This window comes from Theobroma cacao, chromosome 1, assembly GCF_000208745.1.
Source record: "Theobroma cacao cultivar B97-61/B2 chromosome 1, Criollo_cocoa_genome_V2, whole genome shotgun sequence".
Classification (NCBI taxonomy): domain Eukaryota; kingdom Viridiplantae; phylum Streptophyta; class Magnoliopsida; order Malvales; family Malvaceae; genus Theobroma; species Theobroma cacao.
The window spans coordinates 14,550,382-14,576,334 of NC_030850.1; the positions used below are offsets into that span (position 1 = coordinate 14,550,382).

At 33.0% G+C, this 25,953-nt stretch overlaps 2 protein-coding genes across 2 annotated transcripts; one reads left to right on the forward strand and one right to left on the reverse strand.

Moving 5' to 3' along the window:
- On the forward strand, positions 11,423 to 12,913 carry LOC18612587 (UDP-glycosyltransferase 74G1). The gene is made up of 2 exons (XM_007049464.2): positions 11,423 to 12,076; positions 12,188 to 12,913. The coding sequence occupies exons 1-2, from the start codon at positions 11,423 to 11,425 to the stop codon at positions 12,911 to 12,913; spliced, it is 1,380 nt and encodes a 459-aa protein (XP_007049526.1).
- On the reverse strand, positions 18,380 to 19,927 carry LOC18612588. Its single transcript, XM_018117411.1, has one exon. The coding sequence runs from the start codon at positions 19,925 to 19,927 to the stop codon at positions 18,380 to 18,382; it is 1,548 nt and encodes a 515-aa protein (XP_017972900.1).

Genomic DNA, 25,953 nt, shown 5'->3' on the forward strand with positions numbered 1-25,953 from the left:
GCTCATGTGTCACTGTAAATTAAATTTTATACTTTGGTTATCTGTATTACAGTATGTATGAATTTATTTAGCTTTTACGCTACAAAAATTATTTACCGGTAACTCTATAAATATTGTTTTATAAGTAAATAAAATATTTTATTGAATATTTTTATTATATTCAAATAGTCATAATTTCATTTTAAATGAAGGTTTTAGACGTTTAAACTTATTTTTGATTATGAATTATGTGTTTTATACTCGCATACTATATTTTTAACTGGTTTCGAAATTTTTGAGAAAAAATTACCAAAATGCCCATGTGAGACAGAAATTATTTTTTTATTGATTTAAGTTGAAAATAGCTTAAAATCTTTTAGAACATGATATTTGGCAACGGTTACTCACAAGGGAAATGAGAAATTGATATTAAAGCCTTGCGGGGTTCCAATTGACATTCCGGGTAATGAGTGTTGATCGATACACCGCGACGGTTGTCACGGGCTCGAGGGGAGTACCGGGTTGTGACAGGAGGGCACCCCATGGCACCGGCATGGGATTTTTTAAATTCTACATATGACGAGATTTTTGTTTTTAAGGCTTTTTAAGGGAGAATAAAGAGGACTTTTCAGTAAAGAAAAAGAGGAAGAGAATGGCACCTTTTTTAGAGGAAAAAGAGAATGTTTTGCATAAGAGAAAAACGAGAAGAAAACAAGAGGATTAAAGATCAAAATCGATAGAGAATTGTTTCTCACTCTAGTTTTGTTTTCTCTCTCTTTCTTTTGCTGTAGATATGAATTATTTTTTTATGGGGCGGCTTAGTTGAGAAAAAGGAAGCTCACTTTGCAAATTGAAAAGATTTGGTTGGTTAGGGATCTCAAGCCTCAAAGACAAGAACTTGGCTTTAATTGCGAAGTGGTGGTGGCGATATTGCAATGATGGAAAAGCTTTTGGTAGGCGGCTGATTTTTGATAAATATAGAGGTAGGCAAACTTTTGGGATTCCTTCCACTTCAAACAATTCAAGAATGTTGATTGTTTGGAGATCTATTGTCACCCTTCCATCGAATGAAGGTATTCAAAATCTTGTAAGAGATCAAGGTGACAGTTGGATTGTGGGGGATGGTGCCACTATTTTTTTCTAGTTAGACCGTTGGATTGATGATGCCCCTTTATGCTCAAAATTTCCATGTCTTTTTTCCTTAGTAGCATCAAAAGAAATGAAAGTTGCATATGCTTGGAACAATGGTACTCGATGCATTAATTTTAGACGAGGCCTTTATTCTTGGGAGAAGGAAAAATATGACGAGATTCTCCAAAATCTTTCTTCAGTCTCTCTCCTCAATGGTAAGGGAGATAAGCTTATCTGTAGGCATGATCCTAGAGGTACTTTCTCTGTCAAAACTTTCTGTTCATTGCTTGACACTAATTCAAGCAATCAAAAGGTCTGGTTTCATTCTATTTGGCATTTTTCTATCTTGCCTAAGGTTCAAAGCTTTCTATGGCTCTCTATCATTGATTCCATTCCCACTAAAAGCTTTCTTTCCTCACGAGGTGTCCATTTCTCCCCCGATCAGATCCGATGTCCTTGGTGAGAACTAGTTGATGAGACAAGCTCCCATATTCTTCTCACATGTTATTTTAGTTGGTATGTGTGGTCCCTTGTTCTTCATTGGTGGGGTTTTATGTGGTGTTTTACCAACTCTGTTGCATCCTTCATTCAAGCATGGTTGAGCTGTCCATTTACTGGTACAACTCACAAACGATGGATGATTGTTTATGGAGCTTCTTTTTGGTTTTTATGGTTGGTGCGAAATGACACCATATTCAACAAAATAGTGTGGAATGGTGGACTGAGATCTTTTTCCTGATCAAAATCCACTCCTTGTTTTGGATTAATGCATGTGAAGGGGTTTATGCTATTGATGACTACTGTTGGTGGCATAAGCCATGGATCCCTCAATTGAAACAAACCCTTCTACATCATAGGCTCGGAGTCTTTTGGTTCCCCCTCCAGCTGCTGAGTTTAAATTTGATGTAGATGGCTCAACAAAGGGTAAACCGGGTCTGGTGTCTTTCGTTACTTGGAAGGTTTCGTGGTGGGAATATTCTTTGGTCCTCTTGATATTCAAGACTCAAATCATTCAGAACTCATGGCCATTCTTCTGCCTTGCGTTTTTCTCGACTTCACCCTTTGTAAGAACACCTTTGATTATTGAATCTAACTCCAAGATCGCACTCACTTGGATTGAGAAAACTGAACAAAGACCATGGAACAAATGGTATATTTTTAATGATATTGCTACATTAAAGCTTTCCATCATAGTCACTTTCAACATACTCTCAGAAGCATGGAGTCAACAAATCAACCTTTTTTTCTGCTTAGTGGTAACACTTTATGCGGGATATGAACTGCCCTTCTGCAGGCTCCACGTAGCTTCACTCTCGGGTTGTTTTTAATGTGTTGCCTTTCACTTCATGTCGTTATATGTTGATTATTCTGCATTTTGTGTTCCATTCTGGTTGCAATGTATTTTTGATGTTGCAGCTGATTTTCTTAGCTATTAACTTGAACTCACTGTATAGCTTTTAGGGAATATTAATATCAATTTTTTATGGCTGAGCAAAAAACAAAAGGCTTAACTTATTTTTTATATGCATGCTAGGACTTACTTTTATTATTTTATTTATCAAAAACAATGTCAATTATTCTTAAAATTATTATTGATTAACATATATTTATTTATATTTTTTTAATTATTGGGTAGACACTCTCTTTTTTTTTTCTATTTCTTGTTTCATTATGGTAACATTTATTAATATTCTTTCTTAATTTTTTTGGAATAAATATCAAATTTGTCACTAAATAATGGTTCAATATATTTTATTATATTGAATTTGTCATTATATTTTTATTTTAATTGATTTATTCGGACAATAATTAACTAAGAAACAGTATTCCATTTAAATTTTATGAAAGCAAAAAGTATGATGAGGAATTTCATATTGGACAAAATATTATTGTGGCATATATTAACACATAAATTGTTATTAAATATAAACTGAAAGAATAACTATAAAAGAAAGTATTTAAATAGAGTAAGAAGATCGTATTCAAAAGTGTATTTACAAATGAAATGAGGGGCTTATTTATAAGCTACTAATCCCTTATCTACATAAAACTTACAAGATAAAGATAATGCTTAAGAGATTTGATTTGGATGGATTTAATTCTAATCTTTACCCGATCTAATCTACATCCAAATCTAGATATACATAATCAAATATCATATTATACTACCTGTGTCTGTCTCGTTACACTATTTGATTTGGTTTAAACTTCTTGTATCATAACATAATCGACATTCACACACATATTCATAACACTCTCCCTTGAATGTCCATTGTATTAAGAATGTGGCTCGTTAAAACCTTACTAAAAAAAACCTCATGGACAAAAAATCCAAATGAAAGAAAAAGAGTACATAATTCTTTTCAAGAATACGCTTTTGGAATATTGCCTCATTAAAAACCTTATTTGTCATGACTCAAATTCAAGGGTCCGTGATTGGAAAATGAGTTCAACGAGCAAGGCCTATGAGACCCGAGCAAGCCTAAGAAATTCTATCACATACCATATAGCTAAGGGACTCACACATAAAATATTTTCATAATATAATTTAAATTTAAATACATAAAGTCATGCCTAGTACATTGTTCATACACCATGCTTAATACAATATTCATAAGGCCACACATTGGCCAACAAATGGGTTCGTTTGACAACTCTTACACAAATTTAAATGGCACATCGTGCCTACATACAAAATTAAACCAAATACAAAACGGAAACTCGTGACAAACTTAGCAGAGTGACCAAATGGGGTGAAGACCTATAGAATGCCAAAACTAGTCTAGCTATGAATGACCCTTGCCACGCATTGTCTAGTGGCCTATTTATCTGCATATGGTAAAAAAAAGAGTGAGTCATCTAATACTTAGTGAGGGATGCAAATAATTAAAAACATATATATAAACATACATCTAATATCGTACTATCAGTGTAACTAATTAGTCCAACAGACATTTCTAAAGTTAGGGGCATATCATCATCCCTAATTAGTCTCCACAAATAATATATTAGCAGACTTAACCTTGAGCCATATCAAATCATTCTCCATAGGCGCACTTTATTCGTCGGAGTATTATATCAAACTTAACTCCAATTTACTCAGCCCATTTAAGGCTATATCACATCACCCATAGTTCAAATCACGATCATAGATTGGTTTTCCCTTAGACAACATCAAATCAAGCATAGTGGCCAATCGGTGAGTCAAATCACGCTCAAGGTAAAACTGTTGGTTGAGAGTCAAATCACATGTGTGTCGAAGCAATGGGTTGAGAATCAGAGTCATTGTTCGAAGTAATCTCCCAACGAATTGCATCACATGAAGCAATTTCAAATGGGAGACAACAAAACACTGTAGGTGGGAATCACAGGTTGAACTAACACCACTGTCCTAGCTTACCACCATCCTTATAGGCACACACATATTCATAGGAGTAGGTACCCACTCAACCTTAAATCAAATCCACATCCAAGATTATCAACATCAGTCAAAACGAAATTCCACAAGGAGGCTATCGTGCCTTAGGTCTCATCAATACCACATTTCATATCCAAGATTTGTCTTATGAGCTCTAGACATCCCTAGCTCAATCTCATTTAGATGCCCTCAATCTCTATGACATACATAATGTTCAATAGACTTCCTAGTGTAGGCACAATTAAACATAAGCCACTGAGTGGCTCGTCTCAAGGCACACACAATTCACAATTATATATATAGCATTTTTCTCGAGCTTAGGCATGTTCATCTAAGCCTACATACAAAATATCGTATCATTGCAATGTATCTGTCGTGCATCATTCATTACATGCATATTAAACAAGCCCACTCACAGTGACAGTCGAAGGCATGTTCCACCGCCTAACTCTAATTTTAGCCTTCAAACATCCTTTAGCTTACCAACTAGTTAGTTAACTTTGATTCCCCTTTAAACACATCAACACATCAAAATATTATTTATTTCCTAGCTTTTGAAAATTCTCCAACTTTTCTAAAATAACTAAATTCTTAACAATCCAACATTTAAGCTCAAATCCTTTAACAATGAGCTAAACCCATACCTTAGAAGTTCGATTGCACAAATTTAAGCTCTAAATTTCAGCAAAAATCGAGGGGGATTCACCAAAGCTGAAAAAATTAGATTTCTAGTTTATTAACCGATTAAATTGAAAATCAATAAATAAAAATGTTTAATCTTACCTCTAGAGGCATTTCTCAAGCTCCAATCTACTCCAAATAGGCTCCAAAATCCTCCTGAGAGTTAAGGTTTCTGAGAGTTTAGGAGAAAAGTGTTTTTCTTTTATTTTGAATGAGCCAAATAGCCTGAAACCCCTTTTTATTTTTACATTTCCAAACTGATTTATGCATTGACCTTCCATCTATCGATAGATTCCTCGAATTTATCGATGAATGGTGCACTAACCCTTTTCATATTTTTCCCGTTTAGCTATCTATCGATATATTTCGCGGATCTATCAATAAATGTTTCTCGGCTTATTTACTTCTCATTTCGTGTGACCATCTATCGATAGATTCTGTTGATATATTGATAGTTTTTGGCTCTCTTTACTTTGTAGGGCTCTTGGATGGTCATTTATCAATAGTTAAAAGGATATATCGATAGACATCTATCAATAGATCAAGCCTAGATTTCGCATTTCCACTTTGTTAAGTCCCTAAACTCATTCCTAAGGCCTTCAATCTCATTTATTTGGGCACCTAATTGATTTCCATCAATCAACACACCTCAATTCATTCATACAAATCAAAATCCTTCAAACATATACTCAACTATGGGATCAAATCTCCAATCTAAGCATTAAACTTTAAGATTCACCCAAATTTAAAATCAAACTTCAAATTTATTCATTAAATCACTTGGCTAACATCACATATAGGTATATCAAAATTAGGGGTGTTACATTATCAAGAAAAACCCAATAAGAAAAATCTTGATGAAGGAAAATAGTACAGTACGTATTTTACTCCCCTTGATGACAACATTATTCAATATCTTTAAAATGGTGAATTCTAATCTTTTGTGTCAACTTTTTCAATGTTATAATAAAAAAGGCTTTGGTGAATAAATCTGCTAGATTGTCACTTGAATAAATTTGTTGAACATTAATGTCACCATTTTCTTGGAGATTATGAGTAAAGAAAAATATTGGTGAAATACGTTTTATTTTATTACCTTTAACGTATCTTTCCTTTAATTGGGCTATGCAATTGGTATTATCCTCATATAACATTGTTGAAATTTTCTTTTTGGTTGACAAGTCACATGTTCCTCAAATATGTTGAGTTACATATCTTAACCACATACATTGACAACTTGCCTCATGAATTGCCAAGATTTCTACATGGTTAGAAGTAGCAAATATAATTTATTTTATAGAACACTATGAAATAGTCGTACCTTTACATGTGAATAAGTAACCTGTTTGGGATCGAGCCTTATATGGATCAGATAAATATTCTGCATCTGCATAACCAATACATTTGAATAATATAAGTCCATGTCTATTGTTCCTTGGAGATATCAAAAAATATGTTTAAATTTATTCGAATGTCTTTGAGTTGGAGGATAATTATATCTTGCTAATAAATTTACAACAAATGATATATCTGGTCGTATATTGCTAGCAAGATACATTAGTGCTATTATTGGACTAAGATACGGTACTTCAAGACCAAGAAGTTCTTCATCATCCTCATGTGATCGGAAAAAGTCTTTTTTCACATCTAATGACCTTACAACCATTGGTGAACTGAATTGATTTGCTTTATCCATATAAAATCATTTTAGCACTTTTGCTATATAATTTGATTGACAGACAAAAATTTTATTCATCAAGTGCTTAATTTGAAAACCTAAATTTCAAGATCTTTCATCTCAAATTCCTTCTTTTTTTTTAACTTTCTTTTAGCCCGCAACTTTTGATAGCCTTTCAAGAGTTCCAATAATATTCAAGTAATCAACATAAACAACAATTATGACAAATTCATCTTCAAATCTTTTATAAAACACATGGACATATAGAATCATTTTATAGCCTTCTTTTAATAAATATTCACTAAGATGATTATACCACATGCGTCTGAATTGCTTTAATCCATGTACATACTTATTTAATTTGATCGAATAAATTTTTTGAGAATTGTGTTATTCAAGCAACTTAAATCCTTTAAGGATTTTCATATAGATATCGATATCAAGTTAGTCATATAAATAGACTGTAGCTACATTCATTAGATGCATTTCAATCTCCTTATGTATTGCCAGAATAATTAAATATAGAAATATAATTGCATCTACCACAAGAGAATATCTCTTCATAATCAATATCAGGTTCTTGGGTAAAACCTTATGCAACAAGCCGTGCTTTAATTCTGCTAGATCATTTTATGTATGAACATGAGTAACTAGCTATTCAATAGTGATTCCAGCTAATATGCAATATTCATTAAAGACTTGAAATGTAAATTCACCAATATTGTCAAGACAAATAGTCTAGATTGCATAATCAGGAAATTGTGCTCACAAACGAATGATTTGGCTGAGTAATCTTGCAAATGCCAAATTGCAAGTTGATATAAGTACACATGTGACCATCTAGTCAATGCAGCTATTAAAATCATAAAATATCTAAATGGTCCACATGGTGGATTTATGAGTCTATATATATATATATTACACTGAATACATTTAAAAAATATAAAGGATTTAGTCCTAACTTTAATTGGTGATGACCTTATAATTAATTTACCTTTAGAGCAAGCAACACATGAAAATTCATCAGATTGATAATCTTTTGATTTTTCAATGGATGACCACATGAATTCTCATTAATTTTTCACATCATTATTGATTTGAGATGGTTCAACCAGTTGTGCCAAATACTAAAATCATTAGTAAACTTTCAGTTCACTATAATATGAGTTTCAATCATTCTAATATTTTTGTAGTACAATTTAGAGAACAAAATAGGTAGTTTTTCCAATACACACTTTTTACTCGAGATAATAAATGTAATATAGAAATATTAAATGGCTATTTCGTTCATTGTCCCAATATGATATCTATTCAGATGAATATTTTTAAAAATTAATAAAATTTTTTGAGACGTTGAAAATAATACATCTTCTATTATAAATTTTGTTCTTCAGGGTAATAAATTATTGGCTCTTATAAAGCCTACAATTAATCTTGTACTACCAAATGTTGTATTGACATTGGCTTCTTCCATTGTTAAGTGAAAAAAAATATTTTTTGTCTTTAAATATAATGTGTATTGTAGCATTATCTATTATACATATATTTGCATCATTGATCTTGGATTCAACCAGATAAATATTTATATTTTTCGTCAATAAAATAAGATACATAATAAAAAAAACTTACAAGTTAACATCAGAGAACATTAAATATAAAATTTATTATTAAAATAAATAAAAAATTTTCCCAATGGACTTATACTAAAACACACCAACTTCTTAATAGAGTTATACTAAAACATACCAACTTCCTAATAGAGTTATACCAAAACACATAAACAAATTATTTAAGAAATTTCATTCTTAGGATTTCCATCACCAATCAGATGATCAATTCGTCCTTCAAGATGGCTATCATCTTGAGCAAAATTTGTTTCGATATTTTTTTCCTTATCTTTCAGTGATGGTTGATAAAGTTTAACAAAATATTTCAACGTACAACAAGTATGTGACCAATGACCTTTCATGCCACATCAATGACAATATATTTTTTATATTTTTTTATTCTATCCACTTTTATCTTTTTATTGTATCTTTTTACAATTCATTAACTCTTGTCTCCTAGTGGGTTAAAAGTGTTCATCTACTCTTTATGGGTTAAATGTATCCATCCACTTATTGTGTGTAAATGTATCTTTATTATTAGAATAGTGAGTAATGTAACCACCACGATGTAATTATTATGGCAACTTCTTTCACGTCCATGACCATAATTATTAACTGATGTCGCATTCACTTCAAGGAATAAACGAGGTTTATGAAATGTATCCATTCACTTATGGTGGGTAAATGTATCTTTATTATTAGAATAGTGATTAGTGTAATCAGTTTGATTGCCATTATTATGGTGTACTCTTCCACATCCTTGACCGTAATTATTAAATGATGTCGTATTCACTTCAAAGAATGGACGAGATTTATGATTTTTCATTAGTAGTTCGTTATTTTGCTCAACCGTTAAAAATATGAAATGCAAAACAAAACATATTTTCAGAATTTAAGAGAGAAAATATAATATATAATATTTGAAATTCAAATTCAGATTTATACTTTTTTTAAGGTGTGTAAACACCGAAGGTATATCAAGTCACCAACCTAATTCACAAAAACCAAAAGCCAAAGGTCAAAGAATCGTAACCCTCTTTAAGCCTGAATGAATGGAACTCTGACTTTGAGATGAATATTGATTCATTAAAGAAAACAGAACTTCAATTTTGAGATGATGATGAAAACTAAATGAGAGGATCATGCTAATAACGTATTATGAAATATCAATTGAAAGAACAACTACAAAAGAAAGTATTCAGAAGGAATAAGAAGATCTTATTCAAATGTGTATTTACAAATGAAGTGAGGGGCCTATTTATAGGCTAATAACCCCTTATCTAGATAGAATTTACAAAATAAAGATAATGGTTAAAGGATTTCATTTGGATGGATTAAGTCCTACTCTTTACCCAATCTAATCTACATCAAAATCTAAATATACATAATCAAGTATCAGATTACACTCATTGTGTTTGTCCCGTTACGCTATTTAACTTGGTTTGAACTTCTTGGATCATAACATAATGGATACTCGCACATATATTCATAACATAAATCTCTTTTTTATTTTTTATTTTCAAAGTTACTTTTTATTTTCAATTTTTATTATAACAACTCATAAAAATAGCTATGGTCAATGACGAATTAGGATTTTACATGAGTAATGGTTAAAAGGTAAATATAAGAGTAATCATACTATATATATATATATATATATAAAGTTTTATACATATAATAATAAAAAAATTAAAAATTGAAAGGTAACAGCCACCACCATCCCTTATCGCTTTGGCTCTACCCCTGGTTATGGTTACGTGACCTTACATGCATCTTTTCATTAATTTTTGTTTAAAACTTAACAAAAATAAAAGTATATGAAATTAAAGTGCAATTCTAAAAATCACATTCAAGCATAATGTAGTGATAAATTTCATATTTATCCCTTTTTGTTTCTTCCTTTGTTGTCATTCGAGTGCTGCTCCTATGCCATGTTTGGATTATTACAATTTTTGGGAGTATTCATTGTGGGGTGCAAGTGTAGCTTTTGTGGTCACTTTGGCTGAGCTTTGAAATCCTCTTTTGGGTATTTGAAGTGGTAGACGTCGTTTTGATGTGTTTGAGTTTTGTTGATGGGATTGGTTATTGTGTGTTGAGTGTATTTCGGATGGTATCTCCATAACATCTTTGAAAGATTCAGAGTATTTAATTCTTGGATTTTAAGAGATTTACATATCTCCATGATTTCTTCTTGAGATCATGCGGAGCACCCCGAAAACAAGAATACACGATGTCAAAAACAGAACGCCCATAGAGGAAAAGACGACTCTAGCCCTTGATTGAAGCAGCACTCACATGGGAGAAGTGCGGGATAAAGAAGGAAGAAACACATGCCAAAAAAAGAAAAGAAAGACGCACTCAGAAGTCAATGCCCAAATCAAAAGGAGGAGAGAAGAGAAACACATGGGGCAAAACCAGGTCACAAAGTTCACTCATTAACGGGTTAATTTCTCCTTATGAAACATAGCTTCTGCATTAGTTAATAGTGAAAACTTACGCTTTGAACTTATTATGCTTAAAAAGAAAAAACTGCTAATGAAGTTCTACAGGCTTATTAAAAAAAAAGTCCAACAGGCTTATACAGCACAAAATAAACTTAATTATGGCTAAGACAGCACCACCGTCTGTCATTGTAGCTGTAATCAAAATAAATACACTACAACTATAATGGTAGAAGTACATCTAGTTAAAAAATTTACGTTTTTCTTGTTAAAAAAACCAGATTCGAAATCTCTTTTTCCGATTAAAAAAAGTTATGAAATGGTTGCTTGTTAATTCCTAGTTTTGATCGTCATTCCCACGTGCATGCACATGGCATTAGGAGCACTCGCTATAAATTGTCATCTCTGAGGGAGAGAATTGCATAGCAGGGGCAGCCAAGAGTGGTGAAATTGAGCCTCAGCAAACTGATCCTGAATCGAGAGAAAAATGGGGCACGAAAACAAAGCCAAAAATGCTCATGTTCTAATCTTTCCTTACCCTGCCCAAGGTCACATAAACCCTATGCTCCAATTCGCTAAACGCTTAGTCTCCAAAGGCGTCAAAGCCACTCTAGTCTCCACCGTCTTCCTCTCCAAGACCACGTTTTCCGACCCAACCAGCTCTATTGATATGCAGACCATATCCGATGGCTTTGATGAAGGCGGGTATAATCAGGCTGGGAGCCCTGATGTCTACTTGCCAACTTTCTGGTCCGTAGGCTCCAAGAGTTTAGCAAGTTTAATCAAGAAACTAGTTGATGCTGGCCATCCTATTGATGCCATTGTCTATGATGCGTTTTTGGATTTTGCACTTGATGTTGCAAAGCAGTTTGGGATAAGGACGGCTGCGTTTTTTACTCAAGCTTGTGCTGTCAACAGCGTGTATTACCATGTTAGCAGGGGACTTCTTCAGCTGCCACTGCCGGAGCCTAAAGTTTCTCTTCCTGGATTGCCTCCACTTGAAGTTTCCGAGTTACCATCTTTTGTTTGCCATCATGGATCGTATCCGGCTTGGTTTGATGTGGTTGTGAATCATCAGTTTTCCAACATTAACGAAGCTGATTGGGTGTTTCTTAACATTTTCTACGACTTGGAGAAAGAGGTATAGTTCGTATTTCTTTGTTTTTTATTTTTGTAGACACGGACTTATAGATTAATTGTAATAACTAGATCGATCCTAAAAGCTGGTTTTGTCCTTGTGGATTTTTATTAGGCGGTGGATTGGATGTCACAATTCTGGAATGTGATGACCATAGGACCAACTATTCCATCTATGTACTTGGACAAAAGACTCGAAAATGACAAACACTATGGCATGCATCTCTTCAAGCCAAAGACCAGCACTTGTATGAGTTGGTTAAGCGGGAAGCCAAAAAGTTCAGTTGTTTACGTGTCATTTGGAAGCATGGCAGAACTAGATGTTGAGCAAATGGCAGAGATAGCTTGGGGATTGAAAGGGAGCAATTGCTACTTCATGTGGGTTGTGAGGGAGTCGGAGGAGGCCAAGCTGCCACAAAATTTCATAGAGGAGACGGCGGAGAAGGGTTTGGTGGTGAGCTGGTGCCCTCAGTTGGAGGTGCTGTCTCATGAGTCGATAGGTTGCTTTCTTACCCATTGCGGCTTTAATTCGGTTCTTGAAGCATTGAGTCTTGGAGTTCCACTGCTGGCAATGCCTCAATGGACGGACCAAGGCACTAATGCCAAGTACGTAGAGGATGTGTGGGAAATCGGAATGAGAGCTCGCCCTGATGAAGAGAATGGTTTTGTGACGAGAGAGATTGTGGAGCATTGCATAAAGGAATTAACTGAAGGAGAAAAGGGCAAAGAGGCTAGGAAGAATGCAAGCAAGTGGAAAAATTTGGCTAGAAAGGCAGTTGATGAAGGTGGAAGATCAGATAAAAATATCGATGAATTTGTGACCAAACTACTCGGTGACTAGTGTGATGTCTTCGAATTTTATTCCTTTAACTTTATTTCAATTAAAATGAATAAATAAAGTATTCGAGTATTTAATTCATTGATTAGTGTATAATTTTTTTATTTAAAAAGCAAAATTTGAATATCTCTTCTCTCAATTTAAAAAAAAAAAGAATAAATAAGTTTGGATTTAATAAGAGCATTAGCTGCATGTATAATCATCCTCAACTAGAACGAATTTGTACGAATAAGCGTTGTTGAAAATAGAATGGCAGAGAAGTTGTGAACCACAGCAAGACGAAAAACTGATAATTGTTCTAGTTAAGACGTTCTTTGCCCTTTTTTTTTTTGGTATTTCAAGTTATATGACAATGACAAAGAATGATTCTCTCTTGTTTTGTGAATTCAAATTTTTTAATCATTTATTTTTGGCATAGCAATTGTATAAATCAATTTTTAATTCGTTATTAATATGTTTTGCAAAAGAGAGAGAGAGAGAGGAATACACTATTGGGATGAGGACATGAGTACAAAGATTTCCATTTTAACGATATTCTTTTGCATATGATATCTTATTTTTTGGGTCATACTTTTATTATTTATTATTTAATTTTTAAAAAAATTATTGTAAAATAAAAAAAATGATAAAGAAACAATATCATAAGTGATATAAAATTAACAAAGGATTAAAACGTGACACACCACTTAATACATTTTGTCAATTAAAAAAATTACAAACTTTGTGTATATCCTTCAAAAGTTTTGTTTTACTTTTTTTTCTTTCAAAAATAAAAATTAAATAGAAGTATTACTAATCAATTAGAACCTAATTAAAGAAAGATATTGCTTTTTGCCTAAGTGATCAAAAGGTGTCCTCCTTCTAAACCATTTAAGAGTCAGCCAAGGATGAAGCCCGGGGACCAATGGAGCCATTAAATCATTGAAAATTAAAATTTTTAATGATTTGTTTATTTCAAAGGAATTTGATAATTGAATTTAGAAACCATTTAATTAAATATTTTAAATAAAAAATGTTGAAAATCTTAAATATCTAAAAGCTATTTAATATATTAAGTCAATTTTATTTAAGAAAAATTATTATTTAATATTATTAATATTATATTCTTTCTTTTTTTTTTATAGTGGAAAAAATAAAACTCACTACATCATTCTAGACCAAGAGATACTCATACTATCTGCAACTAAAATTGCACTAATACTAGATGGTGGAGAATCCATAATATATAATCCCAAGGGAAGATTCTCATGGTGAGTGGCCATCTAATCCGCATATTGATTTGCTTCACGATGGATGTGAGTTAAGGTACAATCCCAAGACCGTTGAAATAGCTCCCTGATACACTTGAGTAGACCTGCATTCTACTCCGGTTGCAAACTTTGGTTAGAAATTTTCTAGACAGCAAGCAGAGAATCTGACTCCACTTGAACCTTTCTAAATCCTCTGTCCCACCATAAAGTTAATCCCCAATATAAAGCCCATAATTTTGCCTGCAAGGAACAAGAAATACCAATTTTATAGTTGAACCCCAAGAGCCAATTGCCAACTTCATCTCTGATAACTCCCCCTGCTGCCGCCATTCCAGGTTGACCTCTAGCATTTCCATCAACATTAAGCTTAACATACAAATGTTTAGGAAGTTCCCAAGATATTAATATTTCCTTCTTCACTGCGTCATGCTCTCTCCTTAAAAAATCCCAAGCTTCTTTAGATTTGGTTCATATTTGCTGCCTAGCATCACGTGGCCAGTTAAAAGAGTCATCAAAAACAAAAATGTTCATCCAATACCAGATTAACCATAAAGAATACATAAAAATAATGCTCCACGGTATTCCAGCAAGGATATCTACATTTCTCACATTGTCCATTATCCAACTTTTTAAGTCAAGGGAAAAAAAACTTCCATTTATTAATGTGGGGTCAATCTGTAGCCAAAGATTCCTACAAGGGCCACAATTCCTCAAAGCATGAAGCAGGGTCTCCATTTGACTGCAACACCGAAAACAAAAGAGGGAAACACTCACATTTCTATGCGATAGCCACACCAAAGTAGGTAGTGATTCATGGAGGATTCTCCATATAAAGACTTTAACCTTCCTGGTGCAGACAGCTTTCCATATGTAGCTGCAGTGAGTTTCTGCATCGAAAGAATCAACCCTTTGCAGATCATAAGCTGATTTAACTGAAAACCTTCCATCATTGGACAGAATCTAACAACTAGTATCTCCCTCTTCATTAGTAGGATCTAACTTTACTGCTAAAATCATCAGTATAATATTACGGGGAAGTTCTTGCTCTAATATTTGCATATCCCAGTTTCCTACTTCATCACAAAAGCTAGCTACAGGTAATTTGAGATCCATCTCCAATAGTGGATTAATAGCATAACTGCAAAGAGGTCCACACCTTAGCTAGTTATCTGTCCAGAACTTTGCTTTTTGTCCATTAGTAATATTCATTCTTAATCCTTTCTCAAGAACTACTCTGCTTTTTAGCATACTTTTCCACACATGCGAGTCAGTTGATTTGGCTGTTACTGACATGAAATCTTTAGTCCTCAGATATTTCTCTTTCAAGAGCTGCACCCAAAAACTTTCTTGCTGCTGCCATATACACCATCACAATTTAGCCAATAATGCCAAGTTAAATTTTTGGACTCACGGATCTGTAATCCACCTTCTTCTTTTCTTGCACAGAGCTTTTCCCAGCTCAAAGCATGGATTTTCCTGGAGCTGCTTTCATGTCCCCAGATGAAATTTCTATTTAACTTATCTATTTCCTTAATAGTAGACTCAGGGAGAAAAGATGTTTGCATTAAATACGAAGCCATCGTACAAGTTACTGCTTGCATTAGTGAAATTCTTCCTGCCATTGAAAGATTTTTATTATTCCAGCTCTCTAGCCGAGCCTTGATCTTAGATACCAATTCTGAATATGTATCCCTCGAGATCCTTCCATGCAATATTGGCGTCCCAAGGTATTTTCCAAAATCCTTAGTCAAAGACATCCCAGCCACATTACTCAGTAAAGTAGCTTTTGTGCTGCTAATGTTAGCAGAGACCAGCATTCGTGATTTTGAGAGACTAACTTTTTGTGCTGATGCCTTACAAAAATGGTCAAGAGTCTTTTTCATTACTCGCACTTGCTTGATTGAGGCAACCCCAAACAGCATCAAGTCATCCGCAAAGCAAATATGTGAAATAGCAGAACCTCCTCTTGTCAATCATAGTGGTTTCCAGTCTCCTATGTTCACAGCGTTGTCGATTAGTTGTGATAATTTCTCCAAGCATAGTACAAAAAGATAAGGTAAGAGAGGGTCTCCCTGTCGAATTCTTCTAGTAGGTGAGAAGATATCAGAGATTCTTCCATTCCAAATAATGGAAAAAGTAGGCGTTCTCACAATAAACATTAGAAGATTTACCCATGAAGATGGTAGACCAATCTCTTCTAGAATTTCTTGTAAGTAGTCCCATTTTAGTCTGTCATAGGCTTTCTCAAGATCTATTTTTAGTGCAATTGCTCCCTCTTTTCTTTTCATCGATCACATTGTATGTATTGCTTCTTGAGCAATTATGATATTATCAGTGGCTTGTTTCCCCGAGATAAAGCTGCTTTGAGTCTTACTTATGATATCACTTAGTAACGGTCTTAAGCGTTCAGCTAGCACCTTACTAATAGCTTTCATCGTGACTGTGCATAGGCTTATTGGACGGAGCTGCGTTATTTTTTCTAGGCTCTTCACCTTAGGAATGAGGGTTATCAACGTGTAGTTCAGTTCAGTTGGGTAACAACCAGAATTATATGCAGACTGAACCATCTTATAAATATCTGACCCCAAGGTAGTCCAATTCTTTTGAAAGAAAGCTGGTGGGTAGCCGTCAAATCCTGGACTCTTGTTTGGATTCATTTTAAACACAGCTCTCTGCACTTCTTCATAGGAGATGGGTTTAGAAATAGCTATTATTTCTTCTTCTTTTAACTTCCATTGCGTATTTCTGGGGAGAGAAAAATGCTCACCGTCATCCTTGTACAGATCACGATAGAACTCCATAGCCAATTCTTCCATTTCAGCTGGATCATAACACCATGTATCATCATCCTTTCTTAATGTCGAAATTTTATTCCTTCTATGTCTACTTTTTACCATGGCATGATAAAATTTAGTATTTGCATCCCATGTTTCACCCAATCTAGTCTAGCCTTTTGCTTCCACATAGCTTCTTCTTGATCTAAGATTAAATTGTACTCCTCCACTAATGAAACTTCTAAATTCTGAAGAAAATCATTTAACTCATTATCTAGTCGAGACTGAATTCCCTTAAGTCTTGCAAGCACCCATCTTTTTCTTTTAAGGATGTTTCCAAATTCTTCATATTTCCACTTCTCTAGAGAAACTGACAAGTCTTATAGAGCTGCATAAATGTTTGTCCCTTCTGATTTCCAGTTTTCTCTAATAAAATCCTTAAACCCCGGGTGAGTCATCCATGATTGTTCAAAATGAAATCTTTTATTTGGCTTATTCTCTTGCAAGCTGTTATTACACTGTACCATAATAGGGTGATGATCCGAATGGGTTCTTGGTAGAGACAATACTTGAGCACAAGGAAATAAATCACACCAATCCTCATTTGCTATTGCTCTATCCAATCGAACTCTAGTATAATTGATCCCATCCCTTTTGTTGCATTAAGTAAATTTCGGTCTTGAAGCTCCCAAGTCTCTTAATTTGCAATAAGGCATGCAGTCACTCATTTGATTACAAAGGCTAAAGTTCACACTGTGTCTCCCTCGTTTCTCATATGGTGATAAAACCTTATTGAAATCTCCCAAAATCATCCACAGTAAACCATGTGCTTCACTTGCCATACATAGTGATCTCCATAGTCGTTTTCTTTCCTCCACAATAGGACTACCATATACTGTTGTCAACAACCATGTAGCTTCTTGTGATTTAACTAGAGCATGTATTAATTACGATGAGAAAGCCAATATTTCAAGATCAATTCTACTATCATCCCATAGGATCCAAATGCCCCCTGAAAAGCCATTATCTTCAACCCTGAAAAATTTTTTCATTCCGATTCTACGACAAATTCTATCAGCCTTGCCACTTGAAATCTTTGGCTCCAATATAATGAGAACATGAAGCTTGTGCAACTTAACTAGATTCTTGACATTCCGAATACATCTCCAAGAGGCAGCTCCCCTCACATTCCAACTCGCTATGTTCTGACTTATAAAATAAAATTATCTACTTTCAAACCAACCTAACATACAAAGCAAAAAAGAAAGCTTGTAACATTAGCAAGATTAAACTTGCACAATGTCCTCTTCTCCTATCTCCAAGTCCATATCTACCGACGAGGAGAGATCCTCTGTTCTGATATGACTACCTTCATCCTTCTTTAGGCATTCTCGTTCCCTGGCAACACCATTTATACCAACTCCAATTTTTCCAACATTAGTTCTCTATTGTGGTACTAGGAAAGATGCAGTAATTGGAATGGTTTCCATCCGAGTCTGACTAGCTAATGCTATCTCCACCGGTGCTTGAGAGTTTCTCTGTATAGCCATTCCACTTGACCCCATCAATGCAACATTATTCTCCCTTGTTTGTATCCTCTCATTGCTCTTAATATCTATCTCTGATGAAACAGTCTTAGGAACCAGTGATGTCACAAGTGTACCCTTTGATGCTGAAGGAGTAGGATTCCTGTTAGATACAGTCGCTGCTTCTTGTAGAGATTCCTTCAAATTCTGCTTCTTCTGCACAACTGCAACAATTTTTTTAGGCTTATTAAGTACTTTTTTCGTGTCCCCCCTTAGCACGGTCTCAATAACAAATTCCTCATTATCTAGAGTATTTCCCTCCTCTGCTAATATGTAGAATCTTGAGCCCAGTTTAGCCACTTCTTGGGACGTCCCTATCTGTGACGACATCCTTAGTTTAGATTTGGTCCCTCCCTCAGTCTTATTTTCACTGTTCCGTCTATAGGTTTTCTTAGCCACCATCCACAGCCCATAGGGTGTAGATTCATGTTCCCTTGTAGGATTTTTCTTTTCTGAAGCTAATTTGGTTACTTGTTCCTCCGAAAAGCCCTCTGTTTCCTTTTGACGGACTGGACAAAGATCTGAACCATGCCCAAATTTCCCACAATGGAAGCATAGCATGTGTAATCCTTCATACTCTACCCTTTGCCATCGTCCTCCTATATAGATTTTGGGAACTAAGGGTTTGGTTAGATCTAGTTCAACACACATCCTCACAAACTTTCCGCTTATTGCATAGGAAGTGGTTCGATCTATCTTCAATGTTTTCCCAAGTAGATTCCCAATTTTGGACATCATTTCTTTATCATAAAATTCTAATGGCATGCCTGGTAATCTGATCCATGCTGCTACAGAATCAATGGAAGCTTCATCCGACCGAAATCCTGGAGACCATCTTCGAATGGTAAGATAATGATCCGCAATAATCCATGGGCCTTTTGATAGAACATGCCTATGGTCAGATTTATTAGAGAATTTGAAACAGTAATAACCATTGTCTAGATCCACTGCCTGGAACTCTCCTTTTAAGGACCATAACTGTTTCACTCGGTTGCACAGGTAAGTATAGCTTATATCTCTTCCCAACAATTTTATAGTTAGGGTTTTCCTCCATGGTTTCCTGATCCTTTCTTTATCTGCTCTAGTCAGACTAATATATGGACCTTCTATGTCAGATCTAAACTCATCTTCATCAGACTCAAAATCTTCCAAAAGACGATCCTCGTCCTCTGAATCTTCTGAATCTAGCATAGCCTCTATATCATCCTGCAATAAGACATTCCTGTACGATGATCTTGGTTTACTATCCTGCAACGATGCCTGTTGATCGATCAAGACCATTGAATCTGCGCCCTCTTCATTGCTTTCCAGCCTTACTCTTCCTCGTTTCGATCCCACTCTAACAGCTTCTCTCCCTTGGTTCCCGTCAGCATCCGCTGGTGGGGCTCCAGATGAGTCCCCCTCCATACAGGCGGTACTGGGTTTTACGTTTTTCCCTTCCCTATTTTCAGTCGCCGTCCGTACAAGAAGAGAAAAGTTTTCTTTTATCTTATCAGTGAAATTTTTAGTTAATTACATATTTAATGTCATATTATTTATAATAATTATTTTCATTCAGTATATTTAAAATCATCATATTAATTGTCAATCATCAAAATTTATAAAAGAAATAAAAATCACACATAACTTATATGATTCTTATCAAAACTACTAAAAAATAATATCACAAAATTTACATAATTCTTTTAACTTTTTAAATAGTAGTTATTTGTCACAAACTAACTAATTTCTTTCTTTCTACTAATTCAAATGAAACTCATTCATTTTATATGAATCAACTCTCCCTCCATGCAAACAATATTTATTTTTACTATATAATCATTATTTTTTATGTTAATTTGATTGTAGCTACTTGTAGTTATTTCATTCAATTAATTCATATATTTTTCTATCCAAAACTTCAACTATATATGAGCAATTAATCTTTTTGGCAAGTCGAATTATTATTATTTAAGGATGCTTCAACCTTTAACATTATTGACAGTTAAGATTTGAAAAAAAATTTGAATTTTAAAAGCTTTGACTTAAGAAACATTTTGGTAACAATTTCTTAATATTATTACAAGTTAATTACATGTTTAGTATCATATTAATTATAATATAAAATTTCATTTAGTGTACTCAAAATTATCATATTAATTATCAATCATCAAAATTTATAAAAGAAATAAGAAAGCACAAAACTTACATGATTTTTATCAAAACTGTTAAAAAATTTGTCATAATAGCCAACTCATTTCCTTCTTACTAATTCAAATGAAACCCATTCATTTTATGTGAATAAACTCTTACTTTATACAAACAACATTTATTTTTACTATATAATTATTTTTTTATCATAATTTGATAGTAGCTTATTGGAAATCTTTCATTCATCCACTAACTCATATCTTTCCGAAATGGCTTTCAATACTAATGAAAATGTTAGCAATTTTGAAGGCAAAAATTTAAAGCATGTTATACTAACTAAATATAAATGTAATATCTGTAAATGTGGTTTTCAAACTAAAAAAACAAAAAATAAATAATGAGTACTAAGTTTATATCCAAATATGGTTACTCATATGCTCTATTTATATGACAATTTATTAGTACTTACAATTGTAAGTATAGTAGTAATAATTATTTAGTTACATATTTTAAATCTTAATTTAGATACTCATGTTTACGTATTTAATTTATCTATTAATTATTAACAGACAATGATTTATATTATACTATTTTTATGTTTAATTTTATAAAATATTATTTAATTGGGATAAACTAATAAAACTTAAATGGAGTAAATATTAACATAACAAAAAGTTGAACAACATTATAAGGGTTTACATATAATGTTAATATACCTCTTTTTTATAAACTTCTCAATTTTCATGATATTATAGTTATTAATATTATATAATATGCAATACGCATCATATAATACATTACGATATAATATCAAATGATATGAATCGATATATTAGATCATTGATCAAATATCGAACTTGTATCGCACGAGACATATGTAAATTTGAAATTATATCTTCTTCAATTATTAAAAATTCTTTTTTTATTTTTTTGTTTGAAACATGATAAATTATTTTTTATGAGTATTAATCTTCAAGATTTACATTTTATACAAAATGATACCAAAAAAATTTATTTTTTGAATTTGTTAGATTTTTTAATTTTTAATTAATAAATTAATATGAAAAATATATATCTTATTTAAAAATATATATTATAAAGGAATAAATTGAGAGTTTAAATTAAAAAAAATATAATNAAATTAAAAAAATAATAATCTTTTCAATTTATGTCATATAATCTTTAATTTTATTAATAAAAATATTTTTTAATTCTTTTTTTATTTTACATGTGTACATGTTGTTTATAATTAATTTTAAAATTTTTTGTTATATACAATATAATACTCGATAATAAAAAATACGATACCTATCTTAATTTAAGAATGATGCTTGATACAAAAATCAATAATCAATATAACATTAATATATTTATTTGATTAATTGAAAATATATTAATGAGTTCGAGAGGTTAAATGTAACAAATTCTTTCTTGATGGCCAGAATTCAAGAGATACAAAACATTAATGGTACTCTACAAAACAAACTACAAAGGCAAGAGCAAACCATACAAGGGCTGAGGAATGACTGCAACTTAATGGAGACCGTAATGAAAGGTTATAAGAGACAATATAAAAATAGAGATCACCATGGAAGGTTATAAGGGATAATATAAAGCTGTTAAGCGAGAATATTTTTAGATAAGGGAAAGAAATGACTTGTGTGAACAAAATTTTTTTTAAAAAAAAGAAGCTGAATGGAGTGGATAATAAGGCAGATGAGGAAAGTAGCTTTCAAGGTAAGAGAAATGGCGGATAAGATAGAAAAGCTTAGGCAAAAATCCTTTAGGCAAGAAATCCTTATGAAAGACGAACTGAGTGAGTTAAAAATCAATGTAATGATACTTATATCGAAGCTACTCAAAAGGAATTAAAAAGGTTTAGAAATTCCTTAAAAAATAAACAATAATAAATTTACCATATGAAATCTAAGGTTTTGAAAAAGAGATTAGTTATGAAATTTTTGGATAAAAATCAAATGTTCTTATTTTTACTTGAAACTACCTATTTGGATATTAGAAAGTACGACTTATCTCAAAACTCCATCTAAATGTTTGTTTTACTTTGTATATATTTATGACAATATGAACATACTATATGCTTCCTTTTGCAAGACATGAACTAATACGGGATTATTTGATTTTCTAGAAACAGATCCAGTAAACGTTGTACTTCATGCATTTTGAATAAATAAGCTAAATATCTGAATAGAATCAATTAGTTTTGCTTTTGTGGCAAACATATAGGAAAAAATTCAATTTGCATCTTAAATGGAAAATCAACAAAAACGAAGAGGAAGTTGTGAAGAGCACAAAGGCAAAAATGTGGATGTAAAATACAAAACATGTTGCAAGAGCCACAACCTTGCTTTATTCTCTTCCATTTAACTAATATCAATGCAAAATACTTATACAATCATATATATATATATATATATATTTTTCTCTTTTATAAAAGATTCAATAAAAAATCTACTCGAATAAAATTTTCATTAGAATATCAAATAATTTTACATTATAAATCAGTATCTAATTCTTTTAGTATTAAAAATTCAATACTTAATTTTTAGTATTCAAAATTTTCAATTTATCAAACAACACTTTAGTTTCTGTTTTCAAAACAACGCCCAAAATGGTTGCAAACTTAATAATTCAATACACAAAATAAAATACTAAGTATTGCCAAGCAATAGCTTCCAAGCAAAGGAGAATGAAAGAGTGGCCTCTATTAATGTGAATAACCAGTAAATTGATGATCCAAATCTCATTAAAAAGGAGGTTTTTAAACATTTTCAAAAGCTCTATAGTTAGAGAAAAACGTTGAAATTGGAAGACATTAATTGTAGAATCCGTTTTCCATCTGAAGAGACTGTGTTGGAGTTAGAGTCTCATTTTCTAGAAGATAAGGTGTGGAGGGTTATCAAGGTGTGTGATGGAGATAAAGCACTTTGTCCTAATGGGTTTAATTTCACGTTTTTCAAATCACAGTGGAAAATTATGAAAAGGGGAGTGATGTGCTTTGTGAATAATTTTTTTCATATGGGAAAATCAAGTCATGGGATTAATGAAAGCTTTATTACATTAATTCCTAATGCGAAAAACCCAAGTAGGGTGGGCGAATATAGGTCAATTAGGTTGGTGGGAAGCCTCTATAAAATAAAAGCTAAGGAACTTGCAAATCATCTAAAGCGAGTTGTTGGAGAGATTATTGGCAACTAGCAATTCGCGTTTGTCAAAGGAAGGAATATTTTAGATTGTGCCTTTATTGCTAATGAAAGGGTGGACTTATTGAAAAAATGTAAAGAAGATGGATTGATTTTTAAGGTAGACTTTGAAAAGGCATATGACAGTGTTAGTTAGACTTTCCAAGCGTTCACAATGGAAAAAATGGGTTTTGGAGAGAAATGATGTCGTTGGATAATGGAATGCGTCTCAATAGCCATTACAAAAAAACAGGGCACTACTGATGAAAATTTTCGTCAGTAATAGTTCGAAATTCGTCAATATATATCATTATTGATAGAAATACTGATGAAAATTTTCATTGGGATTTTTGTCTGCAAAGGCTCAAATCCATCGACCAATTTTTTGTCAATAATAGAGGGAATTTCATCAGTAATCCCCGACGAATAACCAAAGAAGTCGACTTTTATCAAATGGGGTATCTCAACCTAATATACCATTAGTACAAATTCCCAATGATGAAATAATAAAGGTCATGCTTTGGGCCAAGTTGCTTTTGGAAAAAGATTAATCTTTGAGCGAGTCCTTAAGGTCCTTGATTCTTGTTTCAATTTATTGTTTTTTAGTAAATTGACACATGATTTACACTCTATAATAACCTTTTGGTCAGATTTTTTGTGATTATGGACTTACCCTCGAGGAAGTCGATTGGAGTGGGTAGAGAACGAAATGGTCTTTATTACTTGGAGCCAATGAGAAGGGATAGGGTGTTAAAAACCAGTGATTCTGTTAATGCAAGTTTAAGGCATCGACGCTTAGGGCATCTACAAGTAAATCGCATTCCTTTGGTTTCTAATTTATCTATTTCTTTCGATTGCAAGAAAACTTTATTTTGTGATGCTTATTGTAAAGCAAAACAAACACAATTATCTTTTCCTATCAATACAAATAAGACTATGCATGCCTTTGACTTAGTACACTGTGATATTTTCTAACGATACAAAACAAAATCATTTTCTAGATCTCACTATTTTCTAACGATAGTGGATGATTTCTGTCGATAAACATGGGTCTTCCTCATGAAATACAAGTCGGAAACCAAAAACGTATCTACTGTAATTTTTAATTGGGTTTACACATAGTTTAACTTGCAATTAAAACTCTACAGATAGATAATGACTTAGAATTTACTCATGATGATTTAATGACTCATTGTTTTGATCATGGAATGGAATGTCAATCTAGTTGTACGAACACACTGCAACAAAATGGAGTTGTTGAGCGAAAACATAAGCATCTTTTAGAAGTTACATGAGCATTAAGATTTTAAGCTCATCTTCTTATTTCGTTTTGGGGTGAATGTATTCTTACTGCTGCATACTTGATCAACCACATGCCACTCACTGTTTTACAAAATAAAACTCCATATGAGCTTTTACTTGGAATAGGTCCCACATATGATCATTTGAGAAACTTTGGATGTCTTTATTATGGGCATACAAATAGCAAGCAATGTGACAAGTGTGCTCCACATGCTAAACCAGGTGTTTTTGTTGGGTATCCTAATGTGCTAAAGGGATACAGAATTTAGGATCTTGAAAATAAGAAGATTTATGTTTTGCAAGATGTTCATTTTTTGGAAGACATTTTTCCATTTTCAGATTCCTCAGCAGCAAAATCTATACAGTTAATTAATTTGGGTTGAACTACTAAATTAGATAGTCCATTCAACCATGTAGTGCCCAATGTCACTGAACTTGGGCGTAACAAGTCATCTACAGGCGACAACCAAACTACAAGCACAATTAAACCTACGTCTCATAACCATAGGCTTGCAATTGACGAACCCACGTTGCAAGCTATAGCACATGCGCCTATTCCAACTAGGTCCACCTTATTCACCAATCTGCATGATTCCTTTTCACTTGCCAATGTTGGGTTAGAGTCAATTAGATCCAATTTGTCACCACAACAACCTCCTCATATAACTCAATCGGTTCTAACTTTGTTAATGAGTCCAAAAATATTATTTTAGAAACTCCTCTTATTTCAGGCAAACGACAATGGCAAGTTTCACGCTCCTTATCTAGTTATGATTATATTTTACTCTCTTCTCTCACTCC